Source organism: Mytilus californianus, unplaced genomic scaffold, assembly GCF_021869535.1.
Source record: "Mytilus californianus isolate M0D057914Y unplaced genomic scaffold, xbMytCali1.0.p SCAF_2, whole genome shotgun sequence".
Classification (NCBI taxonomy): Eukaryota; Metazoa; Mollusca; class Bivalvia; order Mytilida; family Mytilidae; genus Mytilus; species Mytilus californianus.
Window position 1 is genome coordinate 115,949,896 of NW_026262668.1, and position 19,784 is coordinate 115,969,679.

Here is a 19,784-nt window from a genome sequence, read left to right on the forward strand (position 1 = left end):
TAACTGCCTTTGAAATACATACACTATGGCAATGCCAAACATAAGTATCGACAAGATGTAGGACCATAAGTGTTTATACCTAGATAGTAATGCATGTTTACTTATGTATTAAATCCTTAAAAATAAAATTCATGTAAGTACTGATAAAGACAACATTCAAAGATCTTACTACAATGCTAAATTTGATAACGTTTACGATTGAGTTTATTTTAAGGATCGATAAGATTATATCGATCGTATCTCACTTTCCTAGCTCTAAAACCAAAATCACCGTCAATATTAGGGTGTGCTATCCCGTTTGTAATAAGACTTCTATAGATACATCTAAAAAATTAAACCAACACGTTAAATAATTTCATGCGTTCGAAGCGCTTTTCTTGATTTACCTTCACCAGGAACGCTCAAAGCCGAATATTTGAAAGCCGAGGATGTATAAGAACCGAAACAGTTGAAGAGCTATATGACAAAAAAATACCTGAAAAATAGCCAAATCCATCTAAGGTCAACTTTGCCTGAGGGAGTTGAAACCTTAGTTTCTTTATAATTTCAAAATTTTAAACGGAAAATTTTAGAAAGGTTTGTTATAAATCATGTCAGTACCGAAGTACTGACTACTGAGCTGGTGATACCATCGGGAACTAACCTTTCAAATAAAATCTTTGTATATATGAAAGAAACTCATATAACAACTAGTAATTTGTGGTAACGACATTCCTTTCATTATAATTTATCAGTTATACATATATTACAACCATTGAAATCAAAAACGTCATAAGGAACGAGTTGGAAAATACACATACCATGAGATGGAGGCCGCAAAGGAACTTCACCGTACACAAATAAGCATCAGGGAATGAAAATCATCTTTTGTGTCGTACATGTTAGTCTTTGTATAAAATTTCTCGTGTAAAACGCAAATATCACAATTAAGAAAAAGGTTAATTAATGCTATAAGATTCATCTATAGTTAGTTCGAGAGGTAAATTACACAATAGAATTTAGTCTGATCACCTACTTTTTTCCGATCTTCCAAATTTAAAGAATACAAAAATCATGGACCCTAATTGAAACCCTCATGAAAGTGAAGACTACATATCTGTTTTTCAGTACCAGATGATCACAAACAAAGTTTTACAAGGTGCTATAGCTGTGAAGACATCAGAGATCCTAAAAAATGTCACCACATTACAGATTGTCCTCCGAATGAGGTAAACACATTTTCTAATTTTGAATTGGTTAAAAACAATTAAGGAAATCCTTATTTTGTTGAAAATCATCACAGTGTTTGCTTGTCATAATTGGCTAAAAGATAACAATATTGTCACTAAATGTTACATTTGTTTGCAGTAGTACAAAAGAGAGGATCAGGGTTTTGTGAAAATGGACGTTCTTATTCCATTCCTGGTATGATCAAGTGTTTACTAATCTTCAGTAAATTTTCAATTTCTTTATTCATACGTTTCCTATCGAATATTAAAATAGTTCACTCTATGCGGACTTCTGTGACAGGGATGTGCCCCTTACACAAAATCTACTCCATTAGAGTTATCAGGAAGAACGAGTGAAATCGACACTTCATAAGTTTTACGATTCCATCACGAATTGGTTGACCGGTACGATTTTTCGGTGTCTCAACTTACTAGCGACATGTTTTTGGACAATAAATTCGTCTGATCTGTAACGTTACCGATTGTCTTATCCCGGTTATGACATTTCGATCACGTGATACTTCGCTTTGCGGGCGATGCATGCATAGCGGAAGGCGCTTACCCTGTGGACCCTCCGGTATCGGTCTTTTAAGTTCATGCCATTCCCTCGGTTTTTGTTTGTTACCTTGATTTGTCTTTTCCTGATCTATTTATGAGATTTGAACATCGGTCAATTATTATCGCCTTAATTTGATTTGTCCAATCATTAACACTGAACTTATTTTTGAAACAACTTTATACAACCCTTTCGAAATTTACAAATACATTTCTCATGCCGCGTCAAGGCCAAGCAATATCTTACTTGTGAGAGTTGTGTAACACCATAACAAAAGAACACACTGTAAAATCAGTTGAAAATGGCTTAATTCAATAGATTGGTACCAACTCTGTCAGACAAAATCTTTAAAAAAGACATAAGTGAATTTGGCAATGTCTTTTGGGTCCCTTTTGAAGTAGCTCATAATATTTCTACGTATTTGTATATCCCTTGCTTTTGCTTGAATGCTGTTAAAAAATTTCAGGTATTTTTGTTATTTAATATAATGCCCGTCAAGGTTAGGCTTATTATAAATTGCAGGAAAATTAAGGCATTTTACAAAATGGCTTAGTAGAGAAAATGTCTGTAATATCTATGATGCCTACAAAATCTAATAAAAATTCAAAATATTACCCAACAATACTTATTGCCTTACCTTAATATCATGATTTTGATAAATTTTCCAGAGAATCTACTTTAATATCTAGTTATGAGAGAAAAAGACTGAAATCAACACTACATAAGTTTTAAGGTCAATATCGCTAATTGGTTGATCGATACCGTCTGTCTTACACAGACTATAGCGACATGTTTTTGAGGTCTTACATTTTTAGATACCAGAATAATCGTCCGATTTCAAAATGTTCCTGATTGTGACATTTTGAATGAGGATTGATGATGCATGAATGGCAAATGACGCTTACGTCAACGAATTTGGTCTCGCAACTTTTGGGGTTCATACAATTCCCTCCGTTTTTTTTTTTCGTTTTTTTTAAAATTTTTTTTTTACCTTGATATGTTTCTTTTTAATGTATTATGATATTTGAACATCGGTAAACTACAGTTTCCTCTAATTTAGACCTCCTTTTAGACTAGTGACACTTTAACATAATATTTTTATATAGTGACGAAAGAATTTTGGAACCGTCCATTTCGAAATACGGACTATGTGATATCAATTAAAACCGGGAAGTATACGTAATTGGATTATACTTCGTATTTTTAGTTAATTTTTCTGTTGCATCGTATTTATTGAATATCAAAAACATGACACGTGTCATTATTTCAAATATTTAAGGAATAACTGTAATATTTTTTCTGTCTATGAAGAAATAACATCAAAAATGTGATGCACACTGAATAACCCGCGTAGCGGGTTATTTTAAAGTGTGCATCACATTTTTTATGTTATTTCGAATAGACAGATAAAATATTACAGTTATTTCTTATAATTTAATTCTAAATTCCATTTTAAACCGGAGTAAACAATGAAAAAACGTTGATGACGTCACGGTCACATGACTAAATTATGTCTATGAGCTGATAAACAAAACAACGTCAGCCAATCAGCAGACGCGTTACATCCAAAATTAAATTATATACTTTTATTATATAATTTTATATTTAATTTGCCTCCGATTACTAGTATTTAAATACAAACAATTTATCTGTTCGTATTGCTGAAAGTTCATTCAAAAGGTAGTTTTTTCTACTGTTATATACTTTGCATATGCTTTATACTGCGGATTCGTTTGGGGATTTTAGTATGTGAACAAAGAAATTAAACACAATGAACACGCATTGTTTTTAATTGAACTTCAAGGTCAAACACTAAATTAAGATGTATCTAAACAATAAATTGTTTTGTGAAATCTTAAAAATGAAAATGAGTGAATCTCAAGTAAGATGACAAGTATTGATATTTAAAAATGAACAAGAATCTGATTTTAATGATATGGCTAATAAAAAATATATATTTCTTTTTATCCAGATATGCATTGTAGAAGCACAAGCTTTAGTCAATCCTGAAGCATATATTCGATATGATCTAGGCTGTAAACAAAAGACGGTAATTGACCTATTAATACTTTTCTGGATTAAAAAAAAGAGAATATATGTTCGTATCTTAATATAAATCTATTATCCAATTCATATCGTTGAAAGTGTATCCTATATTTGCCAAAATTTGAAACATATATCACAAAATAATGACAATAAAATTGCCCTTAACAGAACAGCATTAATTATTTCTGGGTACCTTAACGTCAAGGTGTTGCAATCTTGTGTTTAGTACAGTTACAATATCTTAATTTAACAAGAAAATGAAAATGAATCAGCTACATCATGTTAGAAACGAAGCACTAGCTACTGACAGATGGTATTTCCTAGAAATTTACAGTTAACTAGTAGTTGCACTAATTCAGAATCGGAATTATTTCAATCAACACAGCACGCATTTCTGACTTGCAACCTTAATTTAAGAACATTTATTGAATTTTAGGCGGAACGTTTTTAAGTTAACTACATTTTTTCAGAAATATATATAGAAAAGATCAATGAAATTGTTATCCGAAAGCGCTGGCTTGGAATGGAACTTAGTTAAAGCGGCAACTAGATTCTTATTTGAAAGCTTTCAGATACGCAAATCAATGTAATTTAAAATAACAAGAATGTTGGTATTGTGATTTAAATATATAACATGCTTCATTTGATCCTTTCAGTATTGCAAACAGCTGCCAACTCTTCAAAAACGACAAGTTCAGTTAGCATCTAAGTGCTGCAACACCACATTGTGTAATGATCATTACAAAGGTAATATCGTAGAATTCATTATAAGCTTTTATCTTCAGTTATATTTTCATTTGTTCAATCAGTAAGTTCAATAACTCCAAATTTGGCACCTATTTCCAGCTTAAATTTAAAATTAAGTATCATGGCTATTACAATGAAAACATTGTTTTATGTTAACAAAGTTAAAACAATGTCTAGATAGTTTTGTTTTTTTTATTAACGTATCCGCATTATTTTTATGGCGACAATAATAGCATAAATTTTATTTTCAACTACATTCAGTGTAAACAAGTTGACTGATATTTAGGAACATATACCGCATGCGACTACACAAAATGTGTTTTAATATTTGCTTGTTATAAACTAACCAATCTGACTTCCTTATTTAGTATGAGTTTGTTTTATGTTTCACAAGCCTAAATGTAATTAAATCAAGAATATCTTGTCAGTTTTTTCTAAAATCTCTACTGTTGGCCTATTTCGTGTTTTACTTTAAACGCTTTATAGGAAAAGCTCGACAAAACCATTTATCAGTTTGCCAATATCATTGTTTAAGTTATAATAAGAATACAATGTGGTCGAAGGGTTAAAGTGTATCATAAAAAAAAGCTGATGTGGTATGATTGCCAATGAAACAACTTTCCACCAGAGATTAAATGACATAGAATTTAACAACTATAGATCACCGTACGGCTTTCAGCAATGAGCAAAACCCTTACCGCATAGTCAGCTTATATGTTCTTATATGTGTTTCACTGCTGTTCTCGTACTATGAACAACACATTTATTTATTTTGTAAAAAATATCTCCGTACTACTTCTTACAACAAAATTATTATATTTAAATTTACCTGTGTACGTTATTTTATTTAACGCCATTTTGTCCAGGTTATAGTTGTCTTTTTGACATTGTGTCATAGATCAAATTTATTCGTTCAGTGTATGTTTACTTGTTTTTGTTAATATGTAAAAAAATATCTCCGTACTACTTCTTACAACAAAATTATTATATTTGTATTTACCTGTGTATGTTGTTTTATTTAACGCCGTTTTGTCCCATCTTTTTTTTATTACTACCCGCAACGTCTATGTTATATAGACACCTACGTTTTAATATTGTATTTATATTGTGTCATAAATCAAAATTATTCGCTCAGTGTATGTTTACTTGTTTTTGTTTAAATGTCTTTTTGATTGAGTTAAGCAATTTCAATTGATATTTTATAGTGTGTCTTTTTTCATGTTGTAATGCTACAATACTGTCTCAGGTTAGGGTGAAGGTTGGCGCCGTTTAAACCCGCTGCATTTTCATGCACCTGTCCTTAGTCAGGAGCCTGTGGTTCAGTGGTTGTCGTTTGTTGGTGTGGTTCATAGGTGTTTCTCGTTTCTCGTTTTTATATAGATTAGACCGTTGGTTTTCCTGTTTGAATTGTTTTACACTAGTCCATTTGGGGCACTTTATAGCTTGCTGTTCGGTGTGAGCCAAGGCTCCGTGTTGAAGGCCGTACTTTGACCTATAACTGTTTACTTTTTACACATTGTGACTTGGATGGAGAGTTGTCTCATTGGCACTCGTACCACATCTTCTTATTTATATTGTGTTCTTTTTTTTTCAAACGATTGATAATATTAACTTGAACTTTTTGGTACACATCGAAATAATTATTTTGCTAGTATAAAGCGATAAAAAAAAAACATCAGAGTTATTCTGATGCGCCATATACGCATTTAAAACAAATTCCATGTCAATGTTCATTTTCTGTATGTAATTAGATTATCTAGAGGTATTACCGTAATAGTGTGGACAACCGTAACTTACTTTTGTTGTTAATAATACTGAATCATTTACCTTTAACGTGTTTGTCATCGGCTATTGATAACAATGATTTTACGCTCACTCAGTCTGTCAGAAAAACTTTAAGACGATGGGATCAATTCACAAAATATCTTAAGAGAAAAAAATACTCCCACGTTGTGATCATTTAAGAGTACCCTAAACATTTATTCAATGCATAGGATTTGTTTGTGAAAAGAGTTCCGGACGATGAAAACAAAATCAATTTTTTAACTGGATATTTTTTCACATGGATCATCGTTTGAATCATTCAGTCATACAGAGAACTCATATGATGAGTTTGCCTTGGATATTCCAGTACTACACAGCTCAATTGCCTCTATTTATGTATAAAGATATAGCAAGATGTGGTATGAGTGCCAATAAGACAACTCTCCATCCAAGTAACAATTTATAAAAGTAAACCATTATATATCTATATGTATATCTAATAATTTAAAAGACTTTTCTGTTTGTTTAATGCTTTTATGTAAAGGGGAAACTGTTACACGTGTGTGTGATCCTTTTTGTCTCTTTGACCACAGATCGTTAGTCATAAACTAAATTGCAATACTCGCCGATATATCATTCTTATATCTCACAAATTTGGGTCTTTTACTTACAAAACTTATTTTCTTGTAACTGAGTTAAACTAACAGCAGAAGAAAGAAAAGGGAAAGCGTTTTCATGGTTTACTTAATCTCGAAGTCACAATGTGGTCTTTGAAAAAATGTTGTAAATAAAAAAAAATTTGAATGTTTATATTGGAAAAAGTAACGTTGTGTAAATTATAACAATTATTTCAATTTCAATCCATATTAAGCTGTTGCTTTTTTCCGCTTCGAGCAAACTTTGACCACATTTTAAAAATTTATTTCCTGCATGATGCATATATTATGTGCACATTTTCATTGCGATCTTAAAAAGGACGAAGTTGATATATAAATTGTGTGTGTGAAGGTTGGGCCGTTTAAAAAAAATGAATTGATTCTAAAAAAAATTGGAATGGGAAAAAAAATACTTTGTTTCATAAAAAAGAGGAAATAAAATTATTTGATTTAAATTCAAAATTAGGGACGAAAAAAAATACGACATTAAGATTAAAAAAAGTAATGTTCATGCATGAGCATGAGGGAAAAAAAACCAATCCCCCGTCACAAAAAAAAAAAAACAAAACAAAAAAAACACCAACACACACACACTCAGAATTCTGCTACCAAAAACCCTTGGGTTTTTCACAAGTATAGTAATTAGCAGAAAAGTTCCAGTTTCCAAACTATACATTTTACCTACTAGTATTTCGTGAAGTAAATGCAAATTCCATAAGGCTTGGTCCAAATAGCTTTTTACTGTCCAATATCTTGCAAGTACGAAAAAGACCGTACGAAAGTATATTTTGTCTATGTTTTTTACACAAGATAAAAGTTAAACGATACTAAGTGAAAAAATTAAACAACCGTAATGGGTTAATCGCTTTGACGTCCGAAAAAGATAATATCCAACACATACATTGTAACTTTTAAAGCTAGTTAAATTAATTCTTATGTTTAAAGAACCTGCGATATCATAAAAATTGTTTATCAAAACATAACAAAAACGCAAGTAAAGAACGTTTAAGTATTCAATATTAATCAAAACACAAAGGTTATTCCTGTACTAATTTTTCGAATTATTCGATTTAGGCGTTGAGAACCTTTGGTGACCCCACAGTTTAAATGTCAAAAATAAATACGACGTGATACGTGGGCGTTACAGACGAACGTTCACCTAATTTAACCCAGTAAGTTGGAGACTTGAGCGAGCCAAAAAATGGTCTCGTCCACACTGTTATGAAAACGATACTATATATTACTTTCTTCATCAATTACATTATAAAATAATTAAATTACTTAACATAATAAATGTGAAAGAAATGATAATGGAGATATATTGTTGTTTAATATTATTTTGTGTTCATTTTTGGCGTAAATATCTACAACAAAATGTCATTGTCAGTCATACTACATCTCCTTATTTTTGTACAGTTTTTGTATTCTTATGAAGCAGAATCTATTACAAAACCTTGTCAAAGACAAGAAGAAAAAAATAGCTTGTAAAAACTCATTAAAGAAAACAAGATTAAAATTAATACGCAAAGTTCGCTAATTTGAGATATATTGATAACGTTCTGGGGCCTGGTTTTTGAACGTATCTTATGACTAAGACATGTCTTACGATGGTCTTACACGTGTCATAGTCGTAAGACATGTTTTCGAAAGTGTCCCAAGTTACGATATGGCATAACTTTTATCGTAAACTTAAGACACCTCGTGCAATGACTTATGATGGTCTCTCAATATCCAACATTTTAGCGAATGCTTGCATCTCATATATCCCGGTGATCTTAATGCAGAAGATATTTCTGAAAACATATAAATTGACTCGGATGGACAACTTCAAGCTATGATATGGAAAAACGTGGGGATTTCAATTTTCCATTTGCAGCTTCCCATTTTCAGAAGTAACATACTCTCCCTCACATCGTAAAGCGTTTACATATTCAGATTCATTTGTTGATCGAGTCTGAAAAGAATGCATTGCAGAAGAAGCTCAGTATCCTGTCGATACATCCCTTCTTGTTCCTTTTGGAGTTGATGCAATTCCCTCTTTTATATCAACTTGATATTTATACTATTAAATGAGAAGACCTCATTTTGTGTGTCGCTTCTCTTCCTTCTACAATGAATTAATCACCATGCCTCTGTGTTCTATAGGTAACATACATAGTCGCATTTGTCACCCTCGCTCATGATTATTCCGTTTGGGTTATTTTGGGAGGAAAACGAAAATAGAGTCTCTATATAATATATCAGTGACCGTCGTAAACTTGGAATTGATAATAAATAGAAAATACACTTTATTTATAGTATATGTATGTTCATAGTATACAGAAAAACGCGAAAATGATTGAAATTAATAGAAAACAAAAAATAACGGATTTTGGAAAAAAGGGGGAGGGCAAAAAAAAATTGTCCTGTCCCCAAGTACCTATGACTTTTGATACCGTTCCTGAAATTCTCCAGTTATAAATCTTTTACAAAAAATCATCATACAACAGTTTACATACTTTCAACCACGCTATAAATGCCTGCGATTTCGCGGGTATGTTCTAGTTTATATTTAAAACAGATTTTCGAGATTTGAAAACCTTCAATAACTGTTGCCCCTAATTCAATAGCTCAAAATTTCCTCCACCTTATAGAATAAATCAACTGTATAAAACCCTGCAAGTAAACATGTTCTCAATTTATTTCTATTCATTTTTTTTTTCATTTTTTTTTTCAATTATTTGTTATGTATTTTACTTTAGAGAATAAAATCAATGTATGGACAAATAAAAGGAATATACAAAGATCGTATAATATTGTAAAATAAAAAAAAATTAAAGTTAATTCCAAGGAACAATAAGTTAATGTGAGTCGTATCTTATTTTAAGAGCTCTATTAACTACATTACTGTAAAAAATAGGATCTTGTATCCCGTAAAGTATTTTGATTACTTATGCTAATTTCATTTTATTCATTTATATATCTATTTTTTATTTTTCAGATGAAGACAAAAATCACACAATTGTTCGACCAGCAGGTTTTACTTGTCGTAAGTAAATTTAGGAAAGAAAAAGGGATAAAAGGCAAAAAATATGATTTCAGTGCGCACAACAAATACGCTGTTATCAAAGTAAAACAATGTGGGTTTTTTTCTGCGTTTGATAGATATATTTCGATATATCGTTGTTAAGGATTCACAGCATCAAAGGTTGAAAGATAAAGATGTATAAATACATGGGGAACAAATTGACCTGATTGGAAATGAAAGGAATACACGAAACCATCTGTGATTAAGATGTATGGTGGTTATGCAACCTTAGATTTCGTAAAATGTGCTAAGTTCGTCGGGTTAGAACTACGAAACACACAACATAGAAACTTACAAAAATTGAACAATACGAGCCCGAGCAAAAACTGGGGGTGAACTCATACACTGCAGAAGAGTGTGTTAAATAAAATAAATAAATACATGATCTTTATTTTAAGAGGATAATCCCAATAGTTGAAACTAATCTTCCTGAGAGTCTTCAAAATAATAATAACATATAGATAAAGTACATACAATAGTATAATGATATATACACAATATACAATTTTATATAGATATTAATGAAAAAGCATATTAATCTTCCTTCTTCATGAAAAAATTGTAACATTTTGCTTTAAAAGATACAAGTGTATTAGTCATCTTTATTTCATTTGGTAAACTGTTCCATATTTGAGAACCAGAATATATAAAAATGTTTTTGGCTTAGGAACTTTCAATAGTTTTTCATCAGGTGAACGTGAATCATAATTTTGATGATCTGTAAAATGAAAGTTTTCTCGTTAATATTTAGGAACCAATGTCCGTTAATGATTTAAATAAAAGTATTGCCTTTTGATATTGAATTCGTTTTTCCACATTCAACCAATTTAAACTATTAAACAATAAAAAAGAGGATGTCATTATGTCAGCTTCTACTATAACTCAAGCAGATTTCTATAATAACTTATTAAGTTTATTTATTCCACTTTCATTACAACCACTCCATATATTGCAATCATAATAAAAAAAAATGGCAGAATATGAGCATTAAAATAAATAATTTTATGTATATGCATAGGTAAATAATTTCGTATCTTTTGTCAATAAGTTGATTCTATTTGATATTGTACATGCTATTTTATCTATTTGCTCATTCCAATTTATATTATTGTAATTATTAAGTTTTTTTTGGCATTAAGTTTCATGCAATTTTCCGAACACCAGTTTTCAATAATATAAAGTTAGAATTAAACTCATGTACATTATTATATTTACCGTGTAAAGTGGAACCATCTGCATATAAATCTATCAATTCATTTCTATGTTCAGTTGTAAATCATTGTTGTATAGAATAAATAACAGAGATTTAAGGATATAACCTTGTGGTACGCAAGTTTTTGACATAATTGACCTTAACTTGTTGAATTTGTTCAAACAAGTATGACTTAAACACGTCTAGCGTACAGTTTGAAACATTATAATATTCAAGTTTTTTCAATAAAACTATATGATTAACTAGATCTAAAGCTTTCTTTAAATCTAAAAATATAACTCTTTGTATCTCTACATTATCTATATTTGTCAACCATTCATCTACTAAATTAGTAAGTGCAGTAGTGCACAAATATTTAGGTCTGAAGCCTGACTGTGTAGAAAAAAGAAGGTCTTTACTCTTTAAATATATATACAAACTATCAGTCATATGTCGTTCTACGATTTTGGAGAGACAAGGCAAAACTGCTATTGGTCGATATATAATAAGGATTACAAGCATCGCCACTTTTAAAAATTGGGCAAACTCTTGCAGTTTTAAAAATACTAGGAAATTTATCACATTTGTTTTAGACTTGTCAAGTTTTTTTTACATTTTCACATCTAAAATACTCATTTCTGGTCTTATGAATTTTTCACTGCCCCTTTGTAACTTTGTAACCGTTCAGGAGTAGGTATTTTTTTCAATTTTCTTTTGGATGGTAGGTTCTTGTTGTTACGTCTTGCACGGGGAAAAACGGCAATTCGAACACGGAATCATTAAAACATAATAATTAATGTATTAAACCTCATTTTATTAATTTGATTCCATTGATGAATCAAGAATGTTTACCGTTTAATATCAAGTAATATAAATTTGGTTTTGTCTTATGTGTGCATCAAGAAAGGTGAAAAATAGACCGAATACCGCGCGTAAAGTCTATGCGGTATGGGTTTAACTCATTGTTGAAGGTCGAAAGGCGACCTATAGTTGTTTTAAACTTCTATGTCATCTGGTCTATGGTGGAGAGTTGTCTTATTGGCAATCATACCACATCTTCTTTTTTTATAATAAACTAACGGAGAAGACCTAACTGCATATGTAATTCCTTTGTTTCAAAGGAGTAGGCCCGGTAAGACCCCCTTTTGGCCCCAAAATATAGCATTTAACATTTTTTTTTTTAAATTTAAACTTTTAGCTATTTATTGGAAAGAAGAATATTTCTGTTATATAAATATTGGCTGTTTTTGACAATGCAATGCACATGCATCAGGTACTAGCATCATTGATCATGCAAAATTATTGAAATCTTCACGATTTTAGAATTTTTGCTAATTTTTAGACGATTTTTGTCCAAAACGGAAGTGGCCGCACTCGTGTTCAGTCTTAATATTTAAATATATGTTGTATTTGATGATGATACATAACATATATGAAGGTTGAGTCTGAACACGAATGCGGCCACTTACATTTTAGACAAAAACCATATGAAAAGTGACGTTTTGTGGCATATTTGATAGATTTTTTATATTTAAGTTTGAATTTAGGTGTCTTTAATGACCACACAATTTTTTTACATAAACTAATTGAATCGATTGAAGACACTTAAGTGTTTAAAAAATGTAAAAAATCTTTCATCAGATGTTCTTCAAATTTTAGGCAAAAATAAGCCCTTACCGCAATTCTCCTTTAAGTGTGGTCAACATAGTCACTTAGAAACAATTTTTCTAGTACTCATTTGCAATCTGTATTCATGTTTATAATTCTAGATACTTATGTAAGGGTAGAAAAGTTATTTATTTTATACTGTTAACGGAGAAAAATGATTGATTGTACATGTATGTACTCTAAGAGATCTTCAGAATTTTATAGTATCCAAATCTAATTCACACCGCCCTTAGAATAGATTGATTCACATTTAATTCTGAAGCTCTATTCTGATTGCTGAAGCAAAAGTTGCTAATAATTTGATAAGTTGTTTTGTACAGCATTTTGCATACCAAGGAATACATCTTTATTCGTAAAGACACTTATGTAATTTGGATATTCAGAAGGGAAAAGGAACACAAAACGCCTTGATAACAATACTGAATAACCATCAACAAATCTTTTGATTTTAAATATATTGATACAGTTGTATTGATGATGTCCTTCCAATCACTAATCATTTTTCATTGAGACCTTATACAAATGTATAAAAAAGAAGATGTGGTATGATCGCCAATGAGACAACTCACCACAAGACACGACAATTAACAGCTATAGGTCACCGTACGGCCTTCAACAATGAGCAAAGCCCATACCGCATAGTCAGCTATGCATGTTATGTGAGCGTGAGTTTGAATATAACGCTATTACAGAGACAAAAAGGTCTGCTTTATATATTAATCTTTTCTTATAATTTATGATGACTGACAACTGAAGAAACGAAAATCTATGACAAACGGGAAAACTTAGTTTTCCTATTGTCAACTTTCAATTTTTAGTAGTACCATACCATCTGATGAAGCTATTACAGTTTTAACTTGTGACGTATCTCAGTTTATAAGATTTCCTAGAACTTGTTCTCATTATTACAATTTCACTAACATGGCTAAAACAACGACTACTATAGCAAAGTTAATTTTAATCCTGGTATCTATCATGAGTTTATTTACTAATGACTGATAATTTAATTATCACCACTCCTTCAGTTGCCTTATAAATAATTGGATCGTTACAGTTTCTCGAATCACAAAGGCTGTCAAAACTACAGCATAGCCATTAATATGTATGTGACATTGTAATCTGTTTGCCATGATTATGGCTTTGACATTTACAACTGGGTGCGACTCTAAAATTGTGTGACGGGTGACGCATGTATAATAGGACATGCTACCGTAAGTTGAATTAAAATTTGATAAATAAAGAGTCCTACTTTATACTAATGAATATCATAGTTTAATGGACACCATCATGATTTGGTTGGTTGTTTTGAAAAGTCTGTGTCAGTATCACGTTCCCCTTTTCTCAATAATGACATCATCGGATGCGATTTATCACCGAATTTTTACATGCGATGATCAACATGATCGATTCCTCTGCTTACCTATCCGGAGCACCTGATACCACCTTTTTTCTCTCTTTTTTTTGTGAGTTTCGTGTTGTTCTGTCTAGTTTTCTGTGTAATTTTTGTAGACTGTTGTTAGTCTTTCGTGGTTTTACTTTTTTGTCATGGTACTAACTGTTTTTCTTGAACATTTGTTTTTTTAAGAATCCACTTGTTTTCATCTGGCCTTTTCTATTCCAGAAAATCATAAATTAGGGATGCTGATTGTTCCCTTAAAACATATACCTTCTTACTTTAACATTTATTTGTTTGTTGTACAATAATGCACTTAAAAAAACAGTTTCCTTTTTCTGAATTAATGGCTAAATTGTGTTTGTTTTTCTGGTCTCTACTTTAAGTATTTGGCCAACATGGGCCTTTTAATTGTTAAAAAATAAAATGTATAAATCATATACCAAGTAATCATTAATTTACAGCACCGATTCCAATGACTTTCGCCCCAACAAAAATACCTCCGAGTACAACAACAAAACCTGCAACCACACTTCAACTAACGTCACATATCATGACCTCGAATACAACAACTACACCTTCAATTTCAACAACAATATCCGTAGCATCAACAATTACACCTACAGCATACACAATTGGACCTACAACTACAGAAACCACAACACCAACAGCTACGCTTACCAAAACAACACTTACAACAATTACGTCTAATACAATGCCTTCAACTGAACCTACCACAACACCTACAACTACACCAACTACAACGCCTACAACAACACCAACTACAACAACCACGCCTACAACAACCACGCCTACAACTACACCAACTACAACAACCATGCCGACAACCACGCCAACTACCACGCCTACAACTACACCAACTACAACCACTCCTACAACTACGCCTACTTCAACAACTACTCCCACCACAACAACTACTCCGACGACAACAACTATACCAACTACAACACCTACAACTACGCCCACTACTACAACTACTCCGACGACAACAACTGCGCCTACTACAACACATACCACTACACCTACAACTCCAGCAGAGCCGAGTACGTTTTGTGTTCATCTTTTTTCTTATGCTTTTCATTTGGTAAAAACTGTGATTTTCTTGTCGTGTAACACACCGAGGCACCCCGTGGTGTGTTATTCGACAATTGAATAATTGTTTTCTCCCTTTTGTGTGCTAATACAATTATTTTTTTAACTGAGATCAGAATTATATATTGTACTCCCCCACCCCATTATAAGTAAGTTTTATTCTATAGAAAATAGGAATAGATGGTCATTTGATTATTTGATAAAGTAAATGGTACATGTATATATAGATGTAAAAAGTCAAGAACTGGCACGAAGAAAGCACGAACTCGTGATACATGTACATGTAACACGAAAATCGAATATCCATAGGTAAAGTCTGATTTCCAATAAATGTGAAACAATAACATTTTCAAAATCCTACACACGAATGTGTTTTAAAAGTGTTATGAAAAGTTTTGCATCATTAAATTCATCTCACATAATGTCTCTTTATTGTAGCGATAAATTAACAAAACTTCACATTATTTGATTCGAAAGTTAAAATGTTCGTCAACGACGATTTTTGGTATTTTAGTCTAATAAAGGATTGTTTCTGCCTTAAACCTATCAAAGATGGAAAATTAAAAAGTAAAACCACAATAAGCAACAACACACGATAACTATCAAACGAATTAAATGTTTAAATAAATTATAGTTTGCATTTGAATCAGAGAAAATAATGACCCTACAAGGACATTATTATATGCCTTAAAGCAAATTTTATTGAAACTTTGTATCGTCCGGGTTGGTTCTTCAAAAGAAAGACCTATCGCTCTGTAAGAAAATTACTCCATATAAGTATATAAGCGTTAGTACATAAAGAGCAGTGAAAACTTTATTCTGGATAAGGCTTAGATTTCAGTGATAATTCGAAGATTTTTCCTAGAAAAAAAGTAATACCTAAAAAGTCAAGCAATAAATATACATTTGATTTTTTTCTGTTATTTTGCAGAATTTTTATCTTGTAAAATAATAATGATTTTGTTGACTTAGTTTAATAACTTGTTTGTATGCCTATCTTTTCAGTATCTTGTCATCTATGTCGTGGGCCTAAGTTTATATGTGAAAGGAGTCACGTGTCAAGTAAATGTGATGACCCAGCACAACAGTATTGTATCAATGATGTAGAAAACCTTAAAGATGGTAGCAGATATGTTACACGAAGGTAGGTTGAAATAATTATAATTCTTTCAAATAAACTTAACGATAGTAGATACTTACAAGATATTACGTTCATTTAATCTAGATGACAACTAGTGTATCCCATAACAGTGAAGGCAGCTAATTGCAATACTTAAGGATGATATTCGTACAATGCTGAACTTTTTAGATGACATTTGGTGTCTCATTGAGACTTTATTTAACTCTGTGTCCCTCTTGTGATTTCTTTGGAAGTTTGGTTCATTCTATCATGTCTAATATTGTCACAGACACTTGAAAAATGGAGGAAGTACTATTACATAGATTGTGTACGTGAATTGCTGCGCGTTTCATTATAGATATGGTCTTAACCCCATTTTTAGCAACGCATTTTAAAATCTGTTGGTTCGAGTTTTGTTTGTTTTTTTCAATCAGTTTAATCGCTATAGTCATTGTTAAAAATTTTATTTGAAGAAATCAAACATAAGCATTACAGATATGTCTCTAATCATTTCATTCAGTAAAGTAACATGAATAATTACACTTATAAAAGGCTGTTTAATATTTTAAAATTGGATGCTTTCTCAGATTAGTTTAATATATATGTTGGACTGACAGTCAGGACTCTACTTTGTCAAAATTATCTCCCCATTACGCCACCAATTTTTTTCAATCGAATCTAGGGATGACGCGCTGTCAATTTAGCTCTTGAAAACCGATAAATGTATCCACATAGCATCATTACGATCCGTATATGCCAGTTGTATTTAAAAAAAACAAATGTATCTACTATCTATCACGCATACCATAATCGACTGTTTTGTTAAAATTTGTCTTTAATTTAAAAGTTAACAAATATCTCGAAGCTCCATACTATAATCTAAGTGAAAACATGTATATAAGATGCATAAAGTCCAAAAATATGCACCTTCATTAAACTTTTAAAGCCCATAGAACACCAAACAGATGTAAACAATTCAAATATACCAACTTGGCCTTTTTTTACCTTCTCTAATAAAGAGTCACATTTCTATTGTTTAACTTCTACTGGATATCAGCCTGCTCAGATTCAATTCAATTCAAAGCTTTTTTAGAGTCGGTGTATATATCCAACATTACAAAGATAAGCTCGTTAGAGTAAAACTGACATAGATACTACACATAAATCGGTTTTAAAAACTCTTACGAACTTATACATGTTTGTTCGATCTCTAATCGACGTCCGTTCCTCAAAGCGTCGTCCAATCCGACCTAAATATAGAGTAAGATTCAAAATCGACAATTATTTGCGTCTCAATTCGACGTCCAGTTCTTGGCTAAAAAAAATATTTGCAACAAACAAAACAACAAGTTATTGAATATTTTTTCTTTACAACTTTATGATGGAGGTAAACAAAGTAATGGTATTAATTTTAGATTGACAAACTTGTATTTCATCTGGTACTTTGTCATTGCAATAACTCTACATTTTGTTGTCATTTAGTCTGGGGATTTTAATTATTTTTGCTTTTTAAACTATTGCCATGCCCCCAAGTAAGAAACCTCGTTAGTAGGTATCATATTTCTTTTTATTGTATCTTTTTAAGATGTGCCACAAGAGCAGAGTGTGAAAAAGACTGGATAACTGAAAGTGCAGATAGGAATGAATGCAAGAACTATAATGTCCTTAAATTACAGGATGCTCACTTTGAGTGTTCTTTCTGTTGCCAAGGAGATGACTGTAACCTTGAAACGGTTCCAGATAATTTGTATGGAAAATAGAATAAAAGTTTTGGGAATATTTGTGATTTGTATTTAAAATGTTTTTGGTTAGGTTCATGGTGTTAAATTCAAAATGTATAGATCATTATGAATAACATTATCAGGGGGATAAATTATGTAAACATGTCCCTCCCTCGGGGGATCAATAGCCCATCCGATTTTTCATTACTTTGTGGTGTAAAATTAAAGAATTGTAGAGGGTTAAGAAAAATTCAAAACCAACAATAGGTATTTAAAATGTTTTTTTTTTGTTTTATAATGTACCATTTCCACACCGAATTCCGCGGAGAGATCCGAATCCCGAGGAGCAATTAATGAAAAGTTTGTAACGGTGGGTAAATAAAATCTGTTTCCGATTGCCACAGATAATTCCTCCGTGGGAATCGGTTCCAGATTTTACTTATCCAACGTTACAAACTTTTCATTAATTGCTCCTCGGGATTCGGGTCTCTCCGCGGTTTCGGATCGGGATACCTGGTTGTGATTTCCAGTAAAGGAAACTGTTATTCAGTGTTATACTGCCTCATACTTTCAGATTTAGAGTGAAAAGTTGGTCACATTATAGCTAGCAACGACATTTAAAGGGGCATTAGCTACGAGATATAAAAAAAAATAAAATATGATTTGTTTTTGTTCAATCATTAATAAAAGTGAAATAGTGAAATAATAATTCGTTTTTATCAGCCAATTTGGTTCAATTTTGTCAAAATATGATAAGAAACATCGCTGGTGAATTATCCACTTGCAAGTTATTCATGTGACCTTCAATGTAACCCCTTAGGGGTTATGGGTTACGCATGTAGTCAGCTATTAAAAGGAAATTAATGTCAACATTGAAATTGAAACAAGGATGAACCATTTGGTTGACTGATTCGATCCACAAAAAATGATTCTTATACAGGTAAAAACGATGACAAACATACTTTTAACCTACAATATGAAATCAAACAGACTAAGAACAGAACACGTGCAATTGGATTTTTCTAGGTCTGTTTGATTTCATATTGTATGTTAAAAAAAAATATGTTAATCATCGTTGTTACCTGTATAAGAATGTGCTTTTGTGGATCAAATAAGTCAACCAAATAGTTTACCCTTGTTTCACTTCCAATGTTGACATTCTTTTCCTTTTAATATATGAACATGCCTAGTTTATAAGTAACCCATCTCTTGCTAAGGGGGTAAATTGAAGGTCACATAAATATGGATTCAATGAGGTCGAATTATTCACTTGCAAGTGAATAATTCATTAGCCATGTTTCTTAGCTTATTTGAACACAATTGAACCAAACTGGCTGGTAAATGCGAATTATTATTTCACTATTTCACGTTCATAAATGATTGAACAATATTTATTTAACTTCACAGTAACATTCCTGTCACATTTCAATAATTTCATTGATTTCTGATGGTAAAGTTTTGGAAAATTGGATCAGTGGACCCCATTTTTGCCCCCTTGAAGCTATTTTCATCAGGAGCAAAGTAACAAAAATG

The 19,784-nt window shown here is 31.5% G+C and overlaps 1 protein-coding gene across 1 annotated transcript; it reads left to right on the plus strand.

Annotated features, from left to right (window-relative positions):
• The first annotated feature begins 1,113 nt into the window (after nucleotides 1-1,113).
• On the plus strand, nucleotides 1,114-18,309 carry LOC127730833 (hepatitis A virus cellular receptor 1-like). The gene is made up of 7 exons (XM_052239439.1): nucleotides 1,114-1,208; nucleotides 3,737-3,814; nucleotides 4,467-4,557; nucleotides 9,958-10,005; nucleotides 14,762-15,361; nucleotides 16,416-16,554; nucleotides 18,116-18,309. Exons 5-7 carry the CDS (start codon nucleotides 14,773-14,775, stop codon nucleotides 18,288-18,290), a joined length of 903 nt encoding a protein of 300 aa, XP_052095399.1. The 5' UTR covers nucleotides 1,114-1,208; nucleotides 3,737-3,814; nucleotides 4,467-4,557; nucleotides 9,958-10,005; nucleotides 14,762-14,772; the 3' UTR covers nucleotides 18,291-18,309.
• Nucleotides 18,310-19,784: the final 1,475 nt, after the last annotated feature.